This window comes from Alternaria postmessia (assembly GCF_024291825.1).
Source record: "Alternaria postmessia strain BMP 2775 chromosome Unknown scaffold_7, whole genome shotgun sequence".
NCBI lineage: Eukaryota > Fungi > Ascomycota > Dothideomycetes > Pleosporales > Pleosporaceae > Alternaria > Alternaria postmessia.
Window position 1 is genome coordinate 49,857 of NW_026260080.1, and position 23,373 is coordinate 73,229.

Consider the following 23,373-nt stretch of genomic DNA (forward strand, 5'->3'; position numbering starts at 1 on the left):
TAAGAAGCCTACAAAGATCACGGCGGTTAAGTGAGATATATCAGGTCGGATTCAGACAGATATCGCAAGACTCCTAGAATATGATACCCGTGTTTCAGCTATGCCGCGTATCAGTAATGTTTAAGCAGGGGGCGCTTGCAATCATACATAGAGAACACTGTCATTTTTCCTAGCCCAAGTGTGCTACTCCAGAGTCAGCATAATCATATTCATGGGCGAGGCTTTGTGGAGTGGTTCTATGTACAGACCGCAAGCCGTCTTCGCCGTGGTCATGACAGGAATACCCCGCTGATGATCACGAGCGAATCGTCGTGATCTCGGCAGACAGCAATCTAGCCTTTCTAATCCACCATATGTACTTACATGATAAGGTATGGTTCGTTCAGGGACGGTTTGTATTGATGGTGAGCTTGGAGGGGAATCGAGTGTGTAAATAAGTCACCGAGGTCACCAGACGTGTACACTACCAAGCCCCAGGCAACGATAGGATATACGGAAGGAACAGAACTAGCCGCACGGTGTCTCGACACGATCAATCGTAGGTTAGCCGGTAGCAGCGGCGTCCTAAACTGGCCAGACATTCTTTCTACTCCGTAGCAGTTCGGATATAAGCATTGCACCATCATAGCAAGCTTGCAGATGATTCGTGCGGAAGTCGGCATCGTGGATCATGTTCACCGTGTAACTGTAATGGCGTCGACTTGTAGGCGCAGCATCACGGAGGACCATCTCGCTTCTAGAATGAGGCGCAGTCAATTGGCCAACGAGCTTCAGCCTGCTGTCATCTTGGGCACTCTGACTTTGAAATTGGGCAGCGATGCAGACTCTGTGATCAACGCATATAATATCGACTTCTCAGTGGTAGCTGTGCTGCTCGTATAAATGAAGCGTGGTGGGTGTATCGTGATGCGCGTGAATCCCGCGGGAATGTGGTGCAGGCCGGGTACGCGTCATGACGGCGTCAGTTTCTTCTACCCTTTCATGGTAAGACAACGAACACCGCGCGATAGTAGAACGAGGCAGCATTTGTGTAGATGACGAGCGTTAAGTGTATGACAGCTGGTGGCAATGAAGAGGGAACAGTTGAATGGGTCCTGGTGACAACTCCAGTCCGGGGCTGGGCTAGACCAAACCAAGCTAGCGTCAGATCGAGATGAAGTTGCGACCAAGAAACGCGCTCATTGTTCTCCCTCCACCGCCTATCCATAAACCTTATCGTCCAGCCTCTGGAAAGATCTCGGACTAAATGGCCTTACAGGCTGCTTCATGAGCATGAGCGATGTGGTGTAACAATGGGTGGCTATCAAAACGAGACTGATCTTCTTCATGCTGCAATACCATGCCAACGTCGGAAGGGCTAGGCAGTATGCTCATAGAACAGGAGGAAGCATATTCTCGGTATCCTTGATCTTGTGCAAGTAGTGAATCAGAAAAATGGCGCAGCGGATTGGCGCAAAGTAGCAATGTTTGGTACCCCACCCACATCGCTTCCATTATATTATTGAGAACGCATAGGTCACATGCTGCGCAGCTCTTGTATTTTCTTTCGTTGATATAAAACGGTGCATCCGATTTAGGATCAGTCACTTCTCCCACACACGGACTACCAAGATGACCACTGCAGCAAGGATGGATACCTTCAGATTTCTCGACCTACCAAAAGAAATCCGACTAATAGTCTACGAGCAACTCCCCTTCATCAGACGACACTCCACGTTGATTATGCCATATACTCCGGACCACAAAGGCAGTATCGTTCTCGTCCTCCAAGTACTTCCTCTTGCTATCCTGAGAGTGTCCAAGATGATTCACGATGAAGCGTACGCCTTGCTCAAGCCTAAGATGTACGAGCTGCTCTATCGGCCGCCTCGACTTATCATATCAGCACCAGATATTTTTAAGATAGGAGCAGGCTTCGCTAAGTTCCTCCAGATCGCTAGACAACTGCTCCACAAACAGTCTATAGCAACACTGAGCTCTGGTGAGATGGTTTATTACCAACCAGGAATGGTATACTACGCTCAGGGAAACATTCCACTGATCATCACTCCCTCGCTCATCCAGTGGGCACAACACGCTGGTCTCTATCTTGGACAGATGAAGGTCCATCCTATCTTGGCTCGATTTGCAGCAGACAACCCGAATCCACCGATGAGGTCCGCTGGAGTCCAGTTGTTGATCAGCCAACCAGGTATGGGGCCAAAGTTATGTGAGACATGTCTCAAGGATCACATACCGCTAATGCACATACTGAGTCATTTTATGTCTGAAAACCTCAGCATGGCCCGAAAGAAGAACCCCAAGGTGAATATACTCCTTCTAGGTACGACTGTGTGCACTCCAGCTGCTCAGAACGGATTACATTATCACGGGTCAGAAGACTTGCAGGAAGAGCTAAACCGTGCATTGTGGTACTGGGACAAGTGTAGGTTGCAAAAGAATCGAGGACATATTGTTGAGCTAGCGGCTTGGGAAGGAGATTGGCAGGCTACACCTACATTGGGGATGTTGGAAATTTCAAGTGATGAGGAAAAGACGGAGAGTGCGACGTACATCAACTTCGTCCAACAACATGTAGCGTCTGATGGGAAACGAACATCTCGACACGATACACTGCCCTCGTATTAGAGAAGCCGCTTGGGCTAGCATTCAATTTGTGATCATTGAACCCAAATTTATGCGCTTCGTCCTGCGGCCGAAACTCCGCCTACCCTATAACCAAATTTGAGCAAGTCTTGTCCCTCTATCTGTGTCTTCTTTCCTAGCAATTCGTCGATATCCCATGTCGCACCCAGCAATCGGCCGTTCAACCACATCCGCTTCTCGGTGCTTAACCAAACACAAAAAGCGCCTCCGAGACCAATATCGTCTGTGAGATCTAGAAAGTCAGTATCCTTCATTGAGCTCATAGTGAAGATACACTTACAAGGTCGAAAGCTATCTGGCGTAGTCTTGTCTGCCATCTCCGTGTTGACGGCGCCAGGGTGTACAGCAACAGCCAATATACCATCCGCACCGTACTGCTCCGACAGGAACTCGACAAGACGTGCCTGCGCAAATTTCGAGATACAATATGCTGTGTTCGCAATGTGCCCATTTACGATACATGCTCCAAAGGAGTTGATAGCGATGAAGGTTTTAGCACCATCACCTTCCTTCAGTATCGGAATGAAGTGGTGCGCAACAAGGTATGTACCCTGTACGTTGACGTCGAACACATCTTGGAAATCTTGTGGATCTCCTTCCTCGACTTTCAGCACTACCGGTCCTGAGTATCCTGAATTGACAATGACAACGTCCAGCCTTCCAACTTCTTGTTTGACATCCTTCGCAAGCTGCGCAACGCTCGTATTTGATGTGATGTCGACCTCCAAGCTTTTGATGGATACCGACGGATTCAAGTTCTTGGCTTCTTGTGCGACTGTCGCTAGTTCCTGGCTTGAAGATGACCTCGCTGCCAGGAGGAGAGACGCAGCACCTGCTTGCGCGTAGGCATGGGCAATACCGGCTCCTATCCCGCGAGACGCACCAACTATGAGTACGTTGAATGGCTTTGGTAGTTTGTTGGAGGCCGGGTCCAGGGCAGCAGTGGGTTTGCTATGTATCGTCTTTGTGAAGCCGCTGGCGAGCGTAGTATCTCTTATTCTTTGTGACATAGTGATCGGTTCAAACATTCGTGATGGAAACATTTCGACAATTGCTGTGGCCGCCCCCTGATATACTGGCGCGCCTTATGTGCATCCTTCAGGCCGACTCAAAATGACTCATATTGAGCCGCATCCTGAAGGACAAACTCGTTTCGAGCAACGTTTCTTGTACTTCGCCATAGAACAAGCCGTTTCGCCATATTTTTTAGATGTTCTTGGGTGCTCGATATTCCGTCTCTCAGAAACATCGTCAGCACAAACGTGAGGTTCTAAAGCGGAGGCAGGCGTATGACGTGCCACGCTAATCTAGCGCGACTGAAGTGTGGGGTTCACCTTTCACTCATTTGGGAAAATGTCGTCTTCCTCTTCGATACGGGCTTAATCTTCTACCCTACACCCCACGACCGATGATGGTTCTCGTCGCCATAATGTGGTGCTGCAGCTAGCTTGGGTAAGCATTGTCGTATGTAAGCCCTATCCAGACATGCATGAACCCAGCCTATGGGATACGGACGGCCTGCATAACCATTATTCATATGCAGCTAGATGGTAGTGAGCGAGGCCAACGGAACTCTTGACGACTTTGTGATTGGAAGCGTGTACTACCACCAGTGAGAAGTATAAAGTCGAAGCGTCGCGCCATAAACAGAGACTAGCTTTCCATCGAGCAAAGCGTTAGATACTCAACACCTCTAGCATTCCGAGATGACACGCACTCTTATCCTTTTTGGCGCAGGACCTGGCATCGGCGACAATGTCGCCCTTCGATTCGCGTCCAAAGGTATCGAACACATTATTCTTCTTGCGCGCAACACAGAACGCCTTCAGAACGAAGATGCGCCTTTCGTCACCAGGAGCACATTCCCCGTCAAAGTCGACACACTCCGTATCGATCTCGCAGACACAAAATCCATCCCAAGTGTACTCAAGCAGCTTGACAGTATGACCTCAGGCGAAGACGTAGAAGTAGTGTTTTTCAACGCTGCTCGCATAAAGCCAAGTGAAGTACTCGGTGTCAGTGTTGAGGAGATTGACGAGGATTTCAAAGTGCTTAACTCCTTTTTCCAATATCAACAATACCGGGTATGCTAATGGAGATCATAGACGAGCAACCTCGCCCTCTACGTCATAGCACAGCATTATATTCCCAAACTCCAGAGCCTGGCTAAGTCTAATTCTACATCCAAACCTGCGCTTTTCGTCACCAATAGCCATCTGCCTTGGGATCCTATACCGCAGCTGCTTTCGTTAAGCTTGACAAAGGCTTCGCAGAAGAATATGGTAGAGAGCTTCAACCGTGCTTTCAGTGACAGTGGTGTGCACATCGGGCTGATACATATCGAGGGATCTGTGGCGCCTGAGAATAAAGTGCTAAACCCGAAGACGATTGCGGAGAGGACAATTGCATTCTGGGAGGGAGAGAAGGGCTTGGCTGTTCACATCAAGGAGGAGTAATGGCTGTGATACAGAATCATTCATTTCGAGGCGACCTGCTGCAGTTGTTCAGGTCGCTCGGCTTATCGTACATCCTTTCTCGACCACTCACTTCAATACTTGCTTTGCATCTTTCCTGCCTTCATCCACTCTTCCAATCCTTCTGGGAATATGATCCTAACGTCATAGCTTCGTTCACGAATCTACTTCAGCCTATCAGTATCCATCGTCTCGCGATCAACTTTGTCATTTGTCAACCTACCTCGTCCTGTTCTCCGGATCGCGAGTGAACAGCGCACAATCATGCAGACTCCTCCTCCTACAGATTCCCAAGTCAGCACCGAGAGGAAAACCATAGTAGGATGTATACTGTCAGGTAAACCAAAAGACATATAGATGATATAGCATAATCCTTGCCTCGGAATCCTCTGTAGGCCAGGTAGCCGATATGCGCCGCAGATAAGCATCATACTGTTGCTGGTTAAGATTTCTGAGATCATCTTCATCATACGTTGGCCGCACGATTGCATTTGAATATCACCGGGCATGAGCACCATAGTTGGAATTGCTCAACTCACATTCCCCATATCCCCAAACCCTTGCAGGATCAAAGACTACCGCGTTGTTCTCTTCTGTAACACCAATGTTATCTTCACTTTCTCAAACAACTTTTCGACCACTTCCTCCATCTCTGCTCATCTTGGCCCACTGATTTCAAGGTCATACCGCAGCAACCTTTCCATGTTTTGCGTGAAATTTCCTTCCCAGGTCGATATCCAGGCATTTTCTTGAGTAAGGTAGCCATCACGTGTAGTGAAACGGTAACCAAGCCTGCCCTCCGCAGGCCGACGCTCATGATCTCGTGCGAGCTCCTCGAAAAATACCGCGCTCTCGATATTCAAGTCTCCCAACCTCTGCATCATCGCATGCATATCCGCGGTGTTGGATTGTTCCATATGCACGAAATCCTCGAGATAGAAGTACCACTTCTCCTCGTCTTCAACCCCATCTTCCTTTCCGGCATCCCTTTCAAGAATCCCCCACCCCACACCACCAACACACAACCCTGAGCGAAAGCTTGCAATATCACCCGCAGCCTCGCATAGCCCCCCTCAGCATACTCATCCCATTTCTTCCCCACGCTAGTTTGACGAAGTAACTGCCTTCGCTCTGCTTACTCCACCCGTTCCATTCACATAGGCCTCCAACATCTCCATTTTCATATTCTTTCTCATCCTCCTCATCTGTAGTTCTACGACCCTGCATCCTAGCATCAACATGCCCACCGTCATTGTTGGTAGTCTTGGTCGGAGTAGAAGTCGAGGTGGTGTCGATGCAGAAACAATCTGTCCAGTGACTTTCGCCGTGGGGAAATATGCTTGTTATATTTGTGTTTGGCAGGAGGACTGGATGGTACAATTGGGATTAGGTATAGGATGTGTAGCTGCTGGGAGGCCTTTGAAGCTGGCTAGTGGTGGAAGATCAAGAGAATGAGGACATACGGTGTTGAAGTGTAGCAGAGGCAGCCATACGGTTTTCTAGGTCAGACAACTTTGTCATTTCCGCGGAAGGGGGGATCGTAGTGAAACACCGAGCGATGATCGCTGACAAAAGTACATGCGTTGTAGTAAAAGATGGCAAAAGTATATATGTCTAGTAAGAGGTTGCGAGATTACCATGATGAACATAGAAAGTCGATCCATACAATCGTTCGTAGGCTCTCAAACCCGTTTGCACATACTTCGTCCGCGATGCGAACAAAACAAGATACGCACCTGAATGCCATGTGAAGAGGCACAGTAAACCGTTTTCCTCAAAGTCAGCAGGGCTCCTTCCACTTTTCGTTCGAACGTGTTGCACAAACAGCATAATTTGACATGTGATCAAAGACCGTGTTCTTGTTACAATCTCAATTCCATCCTACGTATTCCACACCACCTATTCTAACGATATGACTGCCACACCAACAAGGATATACAGAAGCCTATCCCGTCCTCCCCACTCATCGCCTTTTCTCCGCCATCCCATCAGCCGAACGAACAAAAAAGTCCCGAAACAAAACCACCAACACACTCAGAATATATGAATCGAAAAAAAGAAAGATATTACCAATGCACGAACCCGCTACTACACGCCACAGACGCAAAGGGTAAGACAAGGGTGGCTCTCAGAGCCTCACCTGTTCGTCCTTTTTCCCCCACTCCGCTCCGCTCCCAGAATAGTCAGAAACAAGTTTCATGTAGACTCGGTAGATCGAAGCTAGGAAGGAGAAAAAAGAGAAAAAAGACATTTCAAAGAAGCAAAAGGCTTATCAGCTAGTTCATCCGGGAAGCCAAAAGCCAAGCGCTCGGAGCCGAAAGAAGCAGAGAAAGAAGAAGAAAAGAAAAACGAACATATGTGTTGTTACATGTTGGCGTGCGGGTGACAGAGGGACCGAGTCCGGTAGTCTTGGTGATGGTTGTTGATGTTTGTGTGTTGTGTTGCGTAGGATGATGGTGATGATACTGTGTTGTTGCCTCGACAGCCGTGTACTTTGAGGAAGAGAAGCTAAAGATTTGCATTGTTCGAATGGGATGGAGAAAAAAACGCCCTTGGCTTGTCAGGAATGGAAATGCTGGTCAATACGCCTGCTTGAACACATGAAGCTTCCACCCCGCAAAACCCTACGCCTTGCACTCCTTGAATATGTATAAAGTATCCAGCCGTTTCCTTCTAGTAGTAGATCATCAATGGGAAGCGTGTTGGAACGAGGAGAAATGATTATGGCGGGATTCCTATATCTCGACAGTCTTGAGATCTTCTGTTTCGGCGGTCGCAGCGATAGGGCTCTTCACCGACTTAGGGCTTTTCAGTGAAGAAGGCGCTTCAGGCTTGGTGTCTTGGTTCTCCTTGTTGTTCTCCTTATCGCTGCTGAGACTGTCGCGGGGAGTAGGTAGGCGGGCAGTGGGGAGCTCGTCACTGGGCCTTGGTGTGTCCATGGAGATCAGGTTCTCCGAGGGTGTGGCAGCCTTGGCATCGAGGTTCGTGTGGACGCGGATCGGTGCTGGGTTTTCTTCCGCAACTCGGGCGAGCGGGCTTGAAAGTTTGCCACGCGGGCTGACGCCTTTGGGTGGTTTAGAGAGGCGGTGGGGGCTTCGGCCGCGGTCTTCTGGTCCCATTACAGGGCTGTGGTAGGGGCTGCTCGCAGTGCTACTGGGGACGACCATACCCGGCGCGTTGGGGTTGACACGCAGACCGCTGTTCGGGCGTCCCTTGGGCCGCCGGCGACCGTGCTTCTGATCGCATCGCCAGCGGAGGACTTCTAGGTAGGGTGGCTCAACGTTCTGCTTCTTGAATGCCAACAGCTTCAGCTCGCCCGTCTCCTCATCCATGTGTACGTCCTTGGAGGCAAAGTCATCTGCGGCCATGGCTAGTAGAGCGCCCCACGAGCGTGCGACGACATATTTGCAGTCGTAGTCGCGGCCGAAGATGATGATCTGGCCCCATGTGCCATTGGGACCCGGAGCGAGATCGACGGCAAGGTAGTTGCCTCCCCAGTCGCGAGCCAGAGGGATCCATGCTGGGTGGGCGTAGGCCTTTTGTACGGCATTCGGGGGCTGCGAGTCCTGACGCGCGAGGAGGTCTTGTCGCCAGAGGGGGTTGCCTGTGCTCTGGACTGTAGCCACAGGAGGAGCTGTAGAGGAGCCGGCAAAAGCCTTGACTGGGATTTGCGGTGTTCGGTAGTCGACCTTTGTGGTGAGGTATTCCTCAGCGACCTTTCGCCAGTTCTTCCACTCCATGACAATCTCCTCGCAGTCGAGCAACATGAGGCCAAAGATGACACCGGTCGGGAGACCGCCGCGCTCCTGGCCGTCGTGGACCTGCAGCGACTCGCGAATGTCCATGGGGAGTGTCGCATCGAGCTCGTGCTCCAGCTCGTTCACGTCGTTCGATGTGCAGCCCTCGCACAAGTTGTCGAAGAGCTCTTGGTAGTGGTCCTCGACCCAGCGGTCGATACGCCTCCACGAGTGGCTAACAGGCGGTGGCGGGGGCAGGCCCTCGTTGAAGTCCTGCATCTGGATCTGGCCATTGGCGCCCTTGTCGAACGTGTCCGAGTCCATGGTGGCCTGGCGGCTCAGGGAGCCACGCATTCCAGGCGAGTAGGGGGAGCTGGGAGACATGGGGCCTTGGGGGGAGCCGATGAAGCCATTGCTGGTCGCGAGCTCGTCGTGCTGGTAGGGCGAGTGCAGGTCGGCGCGGGACTCGGCGCCGCTCGCCGTGATGGAGGTGAGGGCAGCGTGGCGGCTCTGGGGAATGGGGATGTGACGGCCGGTGCGGTACGGCGAGTCGTGCGAGGCGTGGCGGTCGTACGAGGTCATGGTGTGCCAGAAGTCCTTCAAGGACGAAGTTATTCTGGGCAAATGTTAGCCATGGCTGCCAATGTGGTGGTGGTTGTGTGCGCGGGGGGCGGCGCAAGGGAGGCGTGTGAGGCATGTGAGGCCGGGGTGTCGTACTGTTGTGCCATGGTGTCGACAAGTCTTGGGGGAGCGGAACAGCGAAAAGAGCGTATGGGTGCGCTCTGCGCTGTCAACCTGTGGGCGGTGTTCCGGGACTCAGCGAGTGTCGAGTGCTTGTCGCTAGGAGCAGCGGTCTGGGTCGAGTCTTGTGGTTTGGTAAGCGTTGGCAGGAGCTTGGATTGGGAATCGAGAAAACGGATTCCAGGTGACGTTAAGGGGTGCCGACGCGCCAAGACTAAAGCACGACCGGGATGGCCCTAGACAGATTGACGAGCGTTGAATGCGCAATGCTGGCCCACTGCTTCAGGACAAGGACGAGGAGCAGGTGACAGCCTCAGGGTGAATGCGCTCGAGAGCTTGTCGTGGCCGGCGCCCGCAATTATTATGGTACCAGTCGTGTTGTTGTTATGGTTCGTCGGCTGCATAACAAAGACCTGCAACCACTCACGCCGGCCTCTGGGCAACCGCGACCTATCTACTCCCTCCTCAATCTCTCCACTCTAACACCCCCCTCTCCCTCGACCACGGAGCCAACTTGAACTGACCCCCCGGCCATTGGCGTTTATTAATAGCCTCTTAGCACCCCTATGTATCGCCATTGCCACCCACATCACACTGACTTTCCTTCTACTTAACCAACAGTATCCCCATTTGGTCGCGCAATACCTGTTCGCTTTTGCCGTGGCCAATTCACTCCCTAGCCGACCCCCATGCGGCCTATTTTCGCCGCCTCACATCGGCGCCGTTCGTCCAACCGTGGGCCTGTTTCAGGCTTCGGCGGCGTCGTGCGCGCCAACGAGGGGCTCTACCGGGTGGCTTCGCTTGCCTTAGCTTCTACCGCTCCCTACCCCGTTGGAACTTAGGAGCTGCCTCTGCATCTATGGCGCCCTCAAGGCGGTGTAAAACGAAACGTGCCACTTTTATGCTCTTACCTCGTCTTAGCAAAAACAATCCGACACATGTGCGGCATATTTCCTCAAACACAACGTATCTATTCAATACTTCTGCCACGTACACAAGCAATTCCCTGACAACACCATCAGTAGCTTGACGCGCGCGCGCGCGTTTCTGTTTCGTGATTACATCGTCCATCTCCAATCTTCAGCTATGGAATCCTTCGACAGAGATAATGCGTATCCCCCGCTAGTCCTGCACCAGATCTTCAATTTCCGCCATAATCTCCTAAAGGGTTATGCCTAATCTTGGTCCATGATGCGGTCAGCACAGCTGCCTGTCTTCATGACGTAGACCGATAGTCGGCAAGCACGTATCGCCCGCGTAACGTTGACGACCATGCATGGTGTGCAGCAAACCAGAGTTAATTGCTATGACCTTGGGTATGTTTCATATTAACATGGCGGGCAGTTCCGATCAACTATCTGATCCGTAGCACCAATTGCGACTCGCCCTAAGCTTCCGTCATCTTCTACAGAGCTTGTCCTTGAACTTTGTACCTCGCCAAGTGCGTGTCCCTCCACTAGTAAAGCTTCGTGTTGCGCCCTCTCGGATCACGATATTGCCGCGCATCCGGGAACAGGCGTTTGTGGGTTGTGTGATGTGGTGAGAGCCGGCGGGGTGCGGGGTGTTGCAAGGCTGTTTGCTGATATTTTTAGCCGCCGCGCAACTCTCTCGCCACATCGCATGGTAACCGATGTGGCTATTGTGGAGTAACACTCATGTCCTCATTACGACCCCATCGCTCGACGTTCAGTTTGACTTCGGAGATTTGCTGCACTAGCCTGGCTTGGTTTACCCCAGAGTCGCACGTCGTATTGCCTGGCGCGTGGGTCAGATACGAGGTGATGTGCGTTGAGTAAGCGCCCTTCGTCCCGACCCGGTACTGTAGCGTTGAGGCGCGGCCGTGGTTTGTTTCTTCTAGTCTTTCGCTCGAGTATTGTTATTGAAACTTCAGCTGGATGTTGTGTATCATTTGGTCGCGTGGCGACCATAGTTCTTATGGTCTGTTGTTGGACCTTGAGCATTTTGGTGGTTTAGTCTCGCCATGCAAACATGATCGGAAAACGCCGTGCTGACAGGTTGGGCGCATTTTCTTGGTTATTCCTCTTCTTGTTCTACACGTCTCCAGCATCGTAGACTGAATCTTGCAAACCGATGCTGTGTTGGAACTGCTCTAGTCTTGTGCTGAAAACCTGTAACATTAGGCCAAAGTCTTGCCCAAGAACTGGTTTAGCTCCTCCTGCAACGGTAGTACGATATTCTCAACTGCAGCTTGTAGGCAGTTGGTGTCCTGTAAATTAACCGTGGGATCGACAGACTCTTTCATACAATAACTGACTGCACTTTGATAAGCAGCAGACAGTTCCCCAGCTTCGCTTTGTATCCAGTTATGTACCAACGTAAGGAGGTTGTATTTCTGATCTGCTGAAGCGTCACCAGTTTCGTTTTCAAACTCCGACTGGTGGTATTTTTCAGCAGTCGTCCCAAAGTAAAGCTCGAGCAATGCTACGGCTAAAGCGAGCAAGAAATTGTTCTTCAAAATCATTGGCTTGTAGCTTTTTGATCCGTTTTCAGAACGGTCAGCTACATTCGGAGCGAGGTATGCGCGATCGAGATCGATCGGACACGTGGTATCTGACGTTCGGTGGAAAAGAATGTCTCGCGCAGCCCATTCGTTGGCAAGCCAGGGTGTTGAGTTAAGGTAGAGTATACTGGACGCTAATGTCAACGCTAGGCTATATCTCTCTTTTCTGCTCAACTTAGAGCGTTTTCCGTTGATGACCGGTGGCCTCTCTAGCAGTGTCTCCAGAGATATCAGTTCTGTACTAGGAATCTGTGCTTCTGCTGTGTCGACCGAGTAAGCCCCTCGTAGTTTGCTTTTACTGTCTAACGAGAAGCCGATGGTCGGGGACTTCTTATAGAGTTGTTGAATAGATGCGCAAAGGTCTTTGACCTCCTCATATGAAGGTGGTGAAGTGGTCGCTGGATCTTGAACTGCGTAAGGAGGAAGCGATCCGAAGCTGACATTCCTTTGCATCCTATTCGGTTTGGGGGAGGCCATCGGTGAAAGACAGGCATCGTCCTCCTCGTCGACGCAGATCCTAGCGGCTTGAAAAGTCCACGAGACGCCACTGCTGTCAGGCGAAATGGTCGAAAAAGAGATATTGAAACTTGTCTTGTTATTGCGGAGCGCCTCCCGAAACTTCGGCGCAAATATGTCTCCGCGAGGGTCGAGTTGGAGACTTGCTGTATGGGAAGACTTGCATGAGCATGACCAGCACACACAAAGTGCGTCGTGTAGAATCTTGGCATAGCGCTGCAGCTTCTGCAAGCGTGTAGCATACGAAGGCTTGCTCGGTCTATGGTAGGTTTCGATCTTTTCACTCTTTTCCGTGAACCTCTCGAGCTGCCTGTTGCACTCATCAAGCTTCTCCAGAAGTGCGCTTAACTTCTTCTTGCTCATACCAAAACGAACACGCTTGCGGAATTCGAATTTGTCGTTGGACTTCTTAGGGTTCGCGGCAAGCAACGTGTCGAGATTATTACGAGTAAGCTACAAACGGCGTCAGTCAATGATGCACTGAACATACCATATGTATTTACCTCGGCTGCACCGTCCAAATCTAGTCTACTCGCGATGCTCTTCGTGATTTGTTCGATCTCCGCCATGATACTTTGATACGAGTTGTAAGCGTTTTGAAGCTTGTCTTGAAGCGCCGTTTCCTTGCTCTTCCACAATCCCCGAGATGCCATGGGATCAGTGGTCATTTTTGTCCATTCAGCTTCAGAGGTAATGGAGCCGAAAAGTATCCGGATTGTCAGCTCGTAGTGATCGTACTGGGCCCTGAGTTTCCTGAGAAGGGCAGGATACTCAATGTCTCGATCCCACATGCTCCTCAAAGTACTAAGTCCTTCTCTGTAGCTATCGATTCCTAAGAAAATAAATTAGTAAGCAATTTACTGATTGTTGGTCGAGATGAAAACATTACATACCTTGAATAATCAGCGGCAAAGCGCCAAGTACAAGGCCAGCTACCTCGATTCCGCTCATTGTAGCTTTCAACTTAGGATTCGGGATAAAGGTCGATGTTGCGCGTCATTGGCGAATGGTGGAAGAAACGAACGCCGAGCGGGGTTCGAGTCTGAATCTCTGGACTGGACCTCACGGTAGACACACGAAGAGATGCAAATGAGTCACAACTATTAGCTATGAGAGAACCATCCTTTTGCGAGGGAGAGTGAATGGGACGCGCGAATCTGTTGATTTGCGAAGGACACGAGGTTGCGAGAAGGTGCGGCTGTCTGCGAGGCGCCTGAACTGCGCCCCCCACCAATCTGGAAAGAACCTAGCATCGCCTCACCCCATGCAGTCATTAGGCTGCACAATGGCACAGGCGCTTACTAGCCAAATGCCATCTCGTTGCGGACCAGAATGAACAAAGAACATCTACCAGCTTATACGACTCGACTGTCTGGGTTCACGACACCTTTCTACTCCGATGTCTGAGACCCCTCAGAGCCGCAAGTCCCCGCTCGCTTCCGTCCTCGGCATGCTAAGCTTCCATAATGTCGACCCTTAGGCTCGCAACAGCTGCTAACATACGCGCTTTCCAAATTTTGACCGATGCTCTTAGTGCAAGCGACAGTAAGTCTACGGAAGAAGTAGACGGCGATGTGCTCGAGGACGAGATCGGAAGGTTCAGAGTATGGGCTGGTAATCTGGGTGCGCTGCAGAAAGGTCACAGCTCGCTAGACTACAGGCTACGCGACTCCCCGAATCTGCTTAGCAGTGCACTCAAGCTTCTGAATGAGCTCAAGCACAACCTCAATGAGACCTTCGCAGTCATATCCGGAGCTCGTCTACCTTTCGAGGCGCAAACATCGACGGAAGAAGTTGAGGAAGATGAAAACGACGATGGGTTCTTCAGCGAAGAAGACGACAGTGATAGTGATGGACCTAGGAGCGAGTTGAAGATGAGGTTTGAGGAGGTGGTTGACATCATCGACAATCTCTACAAGCTTAGCGTACGCATCAGAACGCCTAGCATACACTCAAGATCACTTAAAGCTTCCTCTTATATGCCAAAAGATCCAGAGACCGGAGTGGATATCCTTGATGCTTATGCTGAGTTGGACAGAAAGCATGTTCAGGAGCTACTCCTGCAATTACGAAAACAGCATCCTTCGGGGGCTCAAGAAGAACAAGCCTCTCTGGTTGAGAGGCTAAGCTCCTCTATCACGCTACGTAGGCGGCACTTCAAGTACTGGAAGCGACATCGTGACAAACTTGGCGCTTCCGCAATTCCTGAAGAGGCACCGGAGCCTGTCGTACCTGCTTCACGTGAGGCACCTAACACAACCCGTAATGACAACCTCGAAGCCTTTCCAACAACCCCGATGATCACCACCTCGAGACCGACGCCAAGCCAGAAGACCGGCAAGACTCTCTTGTCAGGCACGGAAGCGACACACCATCATCAGTCTCTAGATGACATAGTGGATACCAAGTCGGTGACAAGCTACGCTGTGACAGTGAGGGATCTGCACGGGAAAGGCATTGAATTACCGCCTCCGCCCAAAGCTGCCAGCGGCGACAAAGACTTCGAGTGTCCATATTGTTGGATCGTTTGCCCTGCAAGATATGGCAAAGGACGAGCTTGGAAGACGCATCTGCTACAAGATCTGCAGCCATATATCTGTACATACCAGGACTGCGAGAGCTCTCAACAGCTCTTCCGTAGTCGCCGGGAGTGGGCCGAACACGAAGCGACTCATCGTAAACTGTGGCGATGTCCAGAACACGCAGCGGCCTTGTTTAGCTCTGTTTCTGGTCTTGAGAACCATCTTCGACAAGACCATAATGGCAACTTCCCTGAAGATCAGATAACAGTCATCGCCAAAATCGGGGAGACGACAGCGATGGATACACGCACCAAGTGTCCGATCTGTTATGTACCCACAGATACTGCCGGTCTAGATGATTTACAGAGCCACATCGCAAACCATCTGGAACGCTTCGCTACCTTCGCACTGCCTCACGGGAGGGAAGACGACGCGGACGGGGCAAGCAGCGTCGCAAGCCGTGGGACTTCCAACTCTCAGTCTCTGCCCGACTCAGTCCGCACAGACACAAGCACAGACAAAATCGAGCTAGAAGATATAAAATTGGAGAATTCTTCTGAGGTCCGTCATGTAAACGAGCCTGGTCAGAGTTTACTGTCCGCAGAGAGATTGCAGCAACTTCCCGACGAGAGTCATAATCGGTTAGCGATGATCGCAAGCCAATCGAATGATCTGGAGGATTCGGAAGATGAGCAATCTGATGATCAGCAGGTTGACGAAGACGTATCGCTTTCACACAAGAAACACCTAGACCATGTGGAAGCATTCAGACAACATGTCCTGACCCTTCCAGGGGCCTTGTCCGTTCGATTCTATCGACGCTATGGTTCCTGGCGTGGCTCGATAACTTTCGCTGATGATTGGGTTGGTGAGGAGGCGCTGAAGGTCTTCGATACTCAGCGTTTCCCCAACATGGATTTCAAACCCAAAAAGGACACGACCAAGTGGAATTTCACCAGGATCAACCCACCAAATAGTAAGTGAATGAATGAATGGTGACTAGGCCGCTTGTAACTGTTTGAGCATACTGACAATATTACTCCTACAGAAAAAGAGCATACATTGAATCGCCAGTCAACGGCGGATACACAGGCTACCGAAGATGCTGAGACATTTTCAACTGGATCTGAGCTGTACGACCAAGAAGCTGAAGATTCAGAAAAACAAGCAATCATCTCGACAGCCGACATCCCCACATTGCGTTCCCTGTACCAATCTCGGCGGCTGTTGCAGCGCGATCAGAGCTTTGCGCCAAACGATGCCTATAACCAGATGATCTCGTTCTGTCATTACGATCTGACAAGGCTGAGAGTAGATGCCATCGTCAATAATGCTCCATCTAACTTCAAGGCCCAACCTGATCCAAAATCGTTGCATTATGTTATATACCAAAGAGGTGGATCAGGTCTCAGAAATGAGGCAAGATCAAAGCCTAGAGTCAAGGCGGGTCAGGTCGAGCTCACTCATGGACACGATCTTCCGGCTTCGTGGGTGATACATGCTGCAGCGCCAACATATACCGGTTCCAAAGGTGTCGGTCAATTCAACATTTTGAGCGCGTGCTATCGTGAGGCTCTGAAAACAGCTGCTACTTACGAACTCAAGACGATCGCTTTTCCTTGCCTAGGCACTGGAGGTTGCATGTTTCCGCCACGTGTTGCTGCACGCATAGCGCTGCAAGAGATCAGAGAATATCTGGACGCACATCCTGAGCATCGCCCCGAGCGAATTATCTTTTGCGTAAAAGCAGCGATCGATGAGAAGGCGTACACAGACTTCTTACCGGTCTTCTTTCCACCTACGCATGGAGATCTCGACAGAGCGAGAACATTGGACTGGTCAGCGAATCGCGCCGCGTTATCGGCTCAAATACTAGAGGCACGTTCACAGCTTCAAAAGGCCTTAACTGACATGTCCGATACCTACGTTTTTAGATCGCAGACTGCTGAGACTAACGCATGTGCCCATGATATGGGGAGGATCGATTTTGCGCTGTTGTCCATGCGCAACTATCTTTTGGGATCAAGGGAGCTTAAGCGGAGTCTTGGAGATCTCAATCTACTGTGCTCTGTCATTTCAACCGCATGTAGTACCATATCGGAGATCGCAGAACGAGCGAAAGAAGTAGGCTTCACCAAGGAGGAGCAAAATTTCTGGGACGAAGCCAACACTGGTATGCAAGCCAGCCATGGATTCGATCTTTCGACTCTCTTCGACTATTGCTGGATGTTTGCGAACAGCTTAGATGGCGTCATAGGAGGCGATAGGAAGGAACCGGATTCGATGGCAAGAGCACGGCAAGTCTTGGAGAACTACGCTGTCAAACAGAAAAGTCAAGATGCGAAAGGTATCCGCGATCATTTGGACGAAGTCATACATGTGCGCAAATCCGAAGCACCTATCTCGAACAATCGGGAAATCATCCAAGTTCATCAGATACCTTCCGTTGCGCGGCTCTATCTACTTGGCGACCTTGAGGCCAAGCCAACGATGGCGCAACCGTCCACTTCATTCAACCATACTGTCTGCTTGCTAAGAGAAGACATCACCAGACTTGCAGTCGACGTTTTGGTCAACTCTACTGACGTTTCCTTTTCCGGCATGGGTACCTTGGATCGCACGGTTTTCAAGAAAGGTGGGCCGGGACTACGTTGGGAAGTCGAAGCTGAGCAGATCGGACCATGCAAAGAAGGTGACGTCAAAGTAACTCCTCCTTTCCTCCTACCAGCCAAGCACGTTGTTCATGTCGTCCCGCCTGGTCAATTCAGAAAGGATACCAAGACGATCTTGAGAGGCATCTACCGGGAGATTCTACACACTGCCGTGGAACTGAGGGCGAGATCCGTCGCGATACCCAGCATTGGAACTGGTATGCTGAATTATCCGCGACGTGACTGCGCATCATTAGCCATGGAGGAAGTGAAACGATTCCTTGAATCCGCAGAACGGGCTAATGGTCTCGACAAGATCATCTTCGTGGTCTTTTCCTCCAATGACGAGTTCGTCTACAAGAGCCTTCTGCCGGTCTACTTTCCGCCGCCGAAACGCAGGGTTTCCGATGCATCACAACGCGAGGAGCAGACCTCCGCTCAACACCAGGCAGCGATGACCATAGATGACCACATGCGAAAAGAAGCTGAGCGAGAAGAGAGAAAACACGAGATACGAGGAAGATTTGCACAAGATACCTCACTTCCAGCGTCTGTTCGACAAACTGATGAGACCCGAGAAGACTCGTCTTCATCAAACCCATCTGCTACAATTCTTCCTGCCTCATCTGACTTGCGGAAGCTGTCGGAGGTCAATGAGGAAGTTAGACAGATGCGTTACCGACAAATCATTCAACAGACGCAGATGTGGACCCACGAGTCCCGCCCCATGGATAAAAGCGAAGAACATGCCTTTTTCCAATTCGAATCGCATGTTGATGACTGTGATACGTGTCATAATGGATTGTATGAGAGGCGCCATGAACTCTGCCAACAGGGCTACCGTCTTGGAGAAGATATATGGCAGCGTGTGGAAATGTCTCCACATGCAAACGTCCATGCCAGAAGAGATAGATACAAATTGGAGGTACCAGCGGATCGTTTGCCTAGCTCCATGCTTTTGCTCTCGACTATCGCGCAAAGCGCTACGCAAAGCACACAGATGGAAAGTGGCCTCGGATATCCGTTCTTCCAGACAGTCACACCTCGCGAGGCAAAATCAGAGGACCCAGCTCATGAAGATGAGAATGCATCACACCATTTCGCAATTGAAGCTGAGGGCTCCACTGCGTCAATTACAGAGCCACCTGCGGTAGTCCATGCATCAGTCCTTGCTCCGTTGACATTGGAGGATTGGGTGCCCTCCATTCTCTATATCTATCAGAGCAAGATCGAGCTATATCGTGCAGGTTATTATTCTGAAGGCAATCCGTATGCGACAATAGATCTCGCTGGCGCAAATTCATCTTTGACGCGAGGCGCTACATTGAACTACTCTAATCAGCAGGCGCAGGCTAGAGCCGCAGACTATCAGCAAGCGCTGGCGTACCACCACTGGATGTTGCAGCATGGCCACCCGAACCACCCACTGCCTTCCCTCCAAATTTTCCAAGGTCCAGATGCTTCCGCTGTGCGTCTACCTCCACATGCAACGTCTTTGTTTGTGGTAAAACGGGGAGAGATGGAAGGGAAAGGAACACAGGGAGTGAAGTTGACTCGAATGATGGAACGATGGCATTTTCTCGACGCACTAGATCCAGCGCTGTTCGACGCTCTTAAACGGCTTGTCAAGCGTAACAACAAGACCCAGAGAGATCTGGCAACGCTTTGGACAATCGGAGACGAAACCGACAAAGACTACCTCAATAAGCGGGACAAGGGCCTGCAGCCTTCCGCTCATGTCTCGAAAGATGTCGCGTCCAGCTCAGGCAGTGAACCAGATGATATGAAACCGACTTTAGAAGAGGACATAGAGTCCGAAAAGATTCTGGCATATCTTTCCCTTGATCTAAGGACACGAAGTGGCTCCTACATAGGGCAAACCACCAACATGATTGCTGACGCAGCTGATATTGAGGTTGGTGTGGTCAACACGGTATTGCACACCCTTGCTGCACATGGACGCGTGCACAACACTATCAATGACGATACCTGGGTTATCTCGGAAGAGGCTAAGGAGCTTCCTCCGATTGAACAAGAGCCCCAACCACCAGAACCCGAGATTGAAATCTTCGACCCCAACATCTTCAAGCCTCGCCAACAAGATCGCGACGTCTTACAAGACTGGGAGGACAGGTACTCTGCCGAGCCAGTCTCTCAAGCTGACTTCTTCGCGCCGAAAGAGCTTCTAAGCGATGATTACCTATCCACTTCAGCCAGTCCGCTTACTCTAACTCCAATTGATCAAATAGTATTATGCTTGAGTCGTAAAGGCCAAGGGCTATCTCTTAAGGATCTTGCCCTCGAACTTCAAGCTCCTTCTTCAAGAATTCTGACGATGATACATCGATTAGCACAGGACAGATACATCGCCAGTGGACCTGATGAACACACGTGGATTCTGACCGACTTGGGCGAGCAAAAGGCAGTCGAGATACGAGTGAGAGGGGAAAGAGACGCCATGCGAGACACTGAAAAGTTGACCCCGGATGAGAATTCATCAAGCGACCTATCCGAACGCGCGCTGTCTTACTTGAAAAGCCTGCCTGGATTAATCGAAAACATATCGAATCTCGCAACTACTTTTGATACCCCAGTCGCAGAGCTTCGACCAGTGCTCGACAAGCTGGAGTCTGAGGGTTTGGTAGAGAACAAGGATGATAAGTCCAATTGGACGGCGACGCTCTCAACAAACAACCAAGCTACTGTTCCAGATCCATCGATGTACACCAGGGATCTTCGAACAGCTTCACCGCAACCACAACATACACCGTCGCTGAATCTCATCTTACCTACGCCTCCCGGAAGTCCTACGGCTTCTGTGCATAGTGCATCACCAGTAGCAGATTCTGTCGTGGAGACTAGACACAACAACGACGTATCAAGCAGAGGAAAGTCCAGGGTAAGCTGGGGCGAAAACCAGTTCCATAACTTTGATCTCCCAAATCTACCGTCCTACCGCGAACAGTTCTTTTCTGATGACGACCTCAAGTCGCGCGAATCAAAGCATCCGGCCGACAGTGAGCCTGCTCCAGGAATTGACCGCGAGCAAGACCTCGCAACAATCGATCCGGAACCTAAATCCCCAAAGGTAGAGGCAGGACAGACACGACTAGAAGAGGAGGCTGAGACCCTCGATACGAGTAGAGAGAGTAGCTCAAAAGACGATAGCGGTGCAAATGAAAGAAAACAGACCGAGCGAGTCGCTGATGAGGCTCAGAAACATGTGGCACGTGTTTCGATCGAGACAAAAGGGTCTATAGAAGGATCCAGCTGGAGAGATGGAACGGGTGCGAAACAAAGGAAACAGACCAGATCCACTAGAGAAATAGCAGAAGATATTGAAGAAGATCTGCAAGCAGGTACAGCAAGTAGCTTGAGACGAGCCAGGATGGCAAAGGAAAAGAAACACAAAAAGTCGAGTAGAGCATCAGCAGAAGATATCGACGATGAATTGGAGTGCTACGATGGGCAGGAGGAAGACTACGTAGATAATGAGCAGGAGAAGGTGAAGGGTTAGTGCTGGCTCAATGAGAACTAGAGACCTGGAACTGTTCATCGGATGCATGTTGGTTCTGGGCATCCGTGTTGGTAAGACTCTGGTCCCTTCCTTCGGGACGAAGTATGTGAGACCGGGTCGTTTTTCGAGAATGAAAATGTGTTTTTTGATAAACATTTTCGTGGCCCCTGATACATTTGAATTTTCATCGATAGGTGTCCTTGTCAACCTCACTATCGCACACACACTCACGTAGCATGTCAAATGTAAACGATCAAGAAACAACTGAACACGCAAAGGGATGGACTTGGCGTGGGCATGTATACTCCCGAATTCACCACCTCCTTAACAAGCTGCACCTATAGATGTACTTGCTACAGCACTTTATACGCCTCACTTACGATGCGTTCAAAGAGGTGCATAATATAAAATGTGGATGGCCTTCGTATTGAGAAACGACGTGTAGAAAATAAGCCCAGGTCTACCCAACCACCAAACTCCTATCATAATCGTAAATCCATGCTACCAAATGCCCAAATGGTATACCAAAAAACGCCAATCCCAGATTACCCCATCCTGTCGTCTAACAACCACCACCACCGCCGCCGCCGCCTCCATCTCCTCCACCACCTCCTCCGCATCCACCATCTCCGCCGGAGAAACCACCTCCACCATCTCCTCCACTGAAGAAACCACCGCCGCCTCCGTATCCTGCTGCGTATGCACCGTGACCTCCACCATAAGTACCACCGCCGCCGTGACGGCGCTTGTTACGTTTTGTTTGGCGCATCGGAGGAGGGTATTCAGAAGGTGATTTGGACATGCCGCAGCCCATTTTTGCGATAGTTCGTTGATGTGTGTAGATTTGTTGGATTATGCGAAACTGTCGCTGATTACACGTATCTGACAGTTGGATACGTGTGGTGTAGATGTGTAAGATACGTAGGTTTTCGAGATTTGTATTCGACGATGATGCGTATGCGACGTTGATGAAAGTATCGCAGACACTTTACAATATGAGAAAGTGTTGGTATGACCTTGTAAGAACCGGTTTCGTGACGAGGATGATGATAATGATATCTCCCTGAACCACAGGACACCACAAACCCTATATACCTACCACGACTCCCATCTCACCCAACCATAATCATGCGCACATCATCTGCAAGCAGCCAAAGTCTGCCTTACAGAATGCGCAGAACTAGGCACAAGTCATCAGGCCCCCCAAACACAGCATCCACAATCGTCATATCTCCTACTCCCATCTGGGTCTGACGAAGCGAGGTATCCAGTCGCAATCCACCTTTTTCTCTCTCTAACATCAGCCTAAGCCCACAACGTGACCGGCGGCCTGAATTCACAGCCCGTTCGAAGCGTTGTACCACTACCCGATTGATGCGAGCGTGTCTTGCCCACTTCATCTGTCGCAGCTGCTTTGATTCGCCAACTCGCATAAGGCTCATAAGGCTCACCAGATCGCCGGTCCCTATTTACCCGAAGAGGAAGTAATCGAGCGCGCAGGGCTGAGTGGGAAGCCGAGTGCGGCTGTGCAGACAACATCACGTGGATTGCGATCTTCATCTCTCGGCCCGAAAATTGTGGTTCGCGTGGCTGGAACAGGTTAACGCCTTTTACCGGTGGAAGGCGCGAAGAACATTATTATGGGTTCGATGGCTCGAGTAGCTGGGGACATGTGGCTGTGGTTATTTCCGAATGTTTGGGTGTCGGTTTGTCGGCCGCAACAGTATGTGGATAGGGTACAAAGACCTGCGTAGCGATGTTGTAATGCGATACGAATGCACCTGTACGAGGCATACGACAAGTCTTTCTCCAAGGCCAAGGCAAGGCACACTTGTTCCAAACAGCTAGGGTATCTCAAGTCCATATACGATAAGCTGTTGAACTTTAAGAATTATATCATTGGAGTATATAGCGCCGTATTGATAAACATGATCAAGAAAAACCCCAGATGGTTAGGGAAGAAAAGATGCTTGCTACAAGCATAGAAAATGGGTCTCCAAACTCCCCGCTGCTGACCCCCCTAAGAAGAAGTGACCGGATGTCAAGAA

General features: G+C 50.5%; 5 protein-coding genes across 5 annotated transcripts; 2 read left to right on the forward strand and 3 right to left on the reverse strand.

Annotated features, from left to right (window-relative positions):
• Nucleotides 1–2,675: 2,675 nt before the first annotated feature.
• Nucleotides 2,676–3,689, reverse strand: J4E82_001781 (uncharacterized protein; the record flags this gene model as incomplete). The annotated part of the gene is made up of 2 exons (XM_051728089.1): nucleotides 2,676–2,878; nucleotides 2,927–3,689. 2 exons carry the CDS (start codon nucleotides 3,687–3,689, stop codon nucleotides 2,676–2,678), a joined length of 966 nt encoding a protein of 321 aa, XP_051591971.1.
• A 663-nt stretch (nucleotides 3,690–4,352) lies between these two features.
• On the forward strand, nucleotides 4,353–5,102 carry J4E82_001782 (uncharacterized protein; the record flags this gene model as incomplete). The annotated part of the gene is made up of 2 exons (XM_051728090.1): nucleotides 4,353–4,694; nucleotides 4,752–5,102. 2 exons carry the CDS (start codon nucleotides 4,353–4,355, stop codon nucleotides 5,100–5,102), a joined length of 693 nt encoding a protein of 230 aa, XP_051591972.1.
• Nucleotides 5,103–7,855: 2,753 nt separating this feature from the next.
• Nucleotides 7,856–9,439, reverse strand: J4E82_001783 (uncharacterized protein; the record flags this gene model as incomplete). Its single annotated transcript, XM_051728091.1, has 1 exon — nucleotides 7,856–9,439. One exon carries the CDS (start codon nucleotides 9,437–9,439, stop codon nucleotides 7,856–7,858), a length of 1,584 nt encoding a protein of 527 aa, XP_051591973.1.
• A 2,296-nt stretch (nucleotides 9,440–11,735) lies between these two features.
• J4E82_001784 (uncharacterized protein) lies at nucleotides 11,736–13,586 on the reverse strand (the record flags this gene model as incomplete). The annotated part of the gene is made up of 3 exons (XM_051728092.1): nucleotides 11,736–13,088; nucleotides 13,139–13,467; nucleotides 13,529–13,586. 3 exons carry the CDS (start codon nucleotides 13,584–13,586, stop codon nucleotides 11,736–11,738), a joined length of 1,740 nt encoding a protein of 579 aa, XP_051591974.1.
• A 515-nt stretch (nucleotides 13,587–14,101) lies between these two features.
• Nucleotides 14,102–21,325, forward strand: J4E82_001785 (uncharacterized protein; the record flags this gene model as incomplete). The annotated part of the gene is made up of 2 exons (XM_051728093.1): nucleotides 14,102–16,133; nucleotides 16,206–21,325. The coding sequence occupies 2 exons, from the start codon at nucleotides 14,102–14,104 to the stop codon at nucleotides 21,323–21,325; spliced, it is 7,152 nt and encodes a 2,383-aa protein (XP_051591975.1).
• Between the last annotated feature and the right edge of the window lie 2,048 nt (nucleotides 21,326–23,373).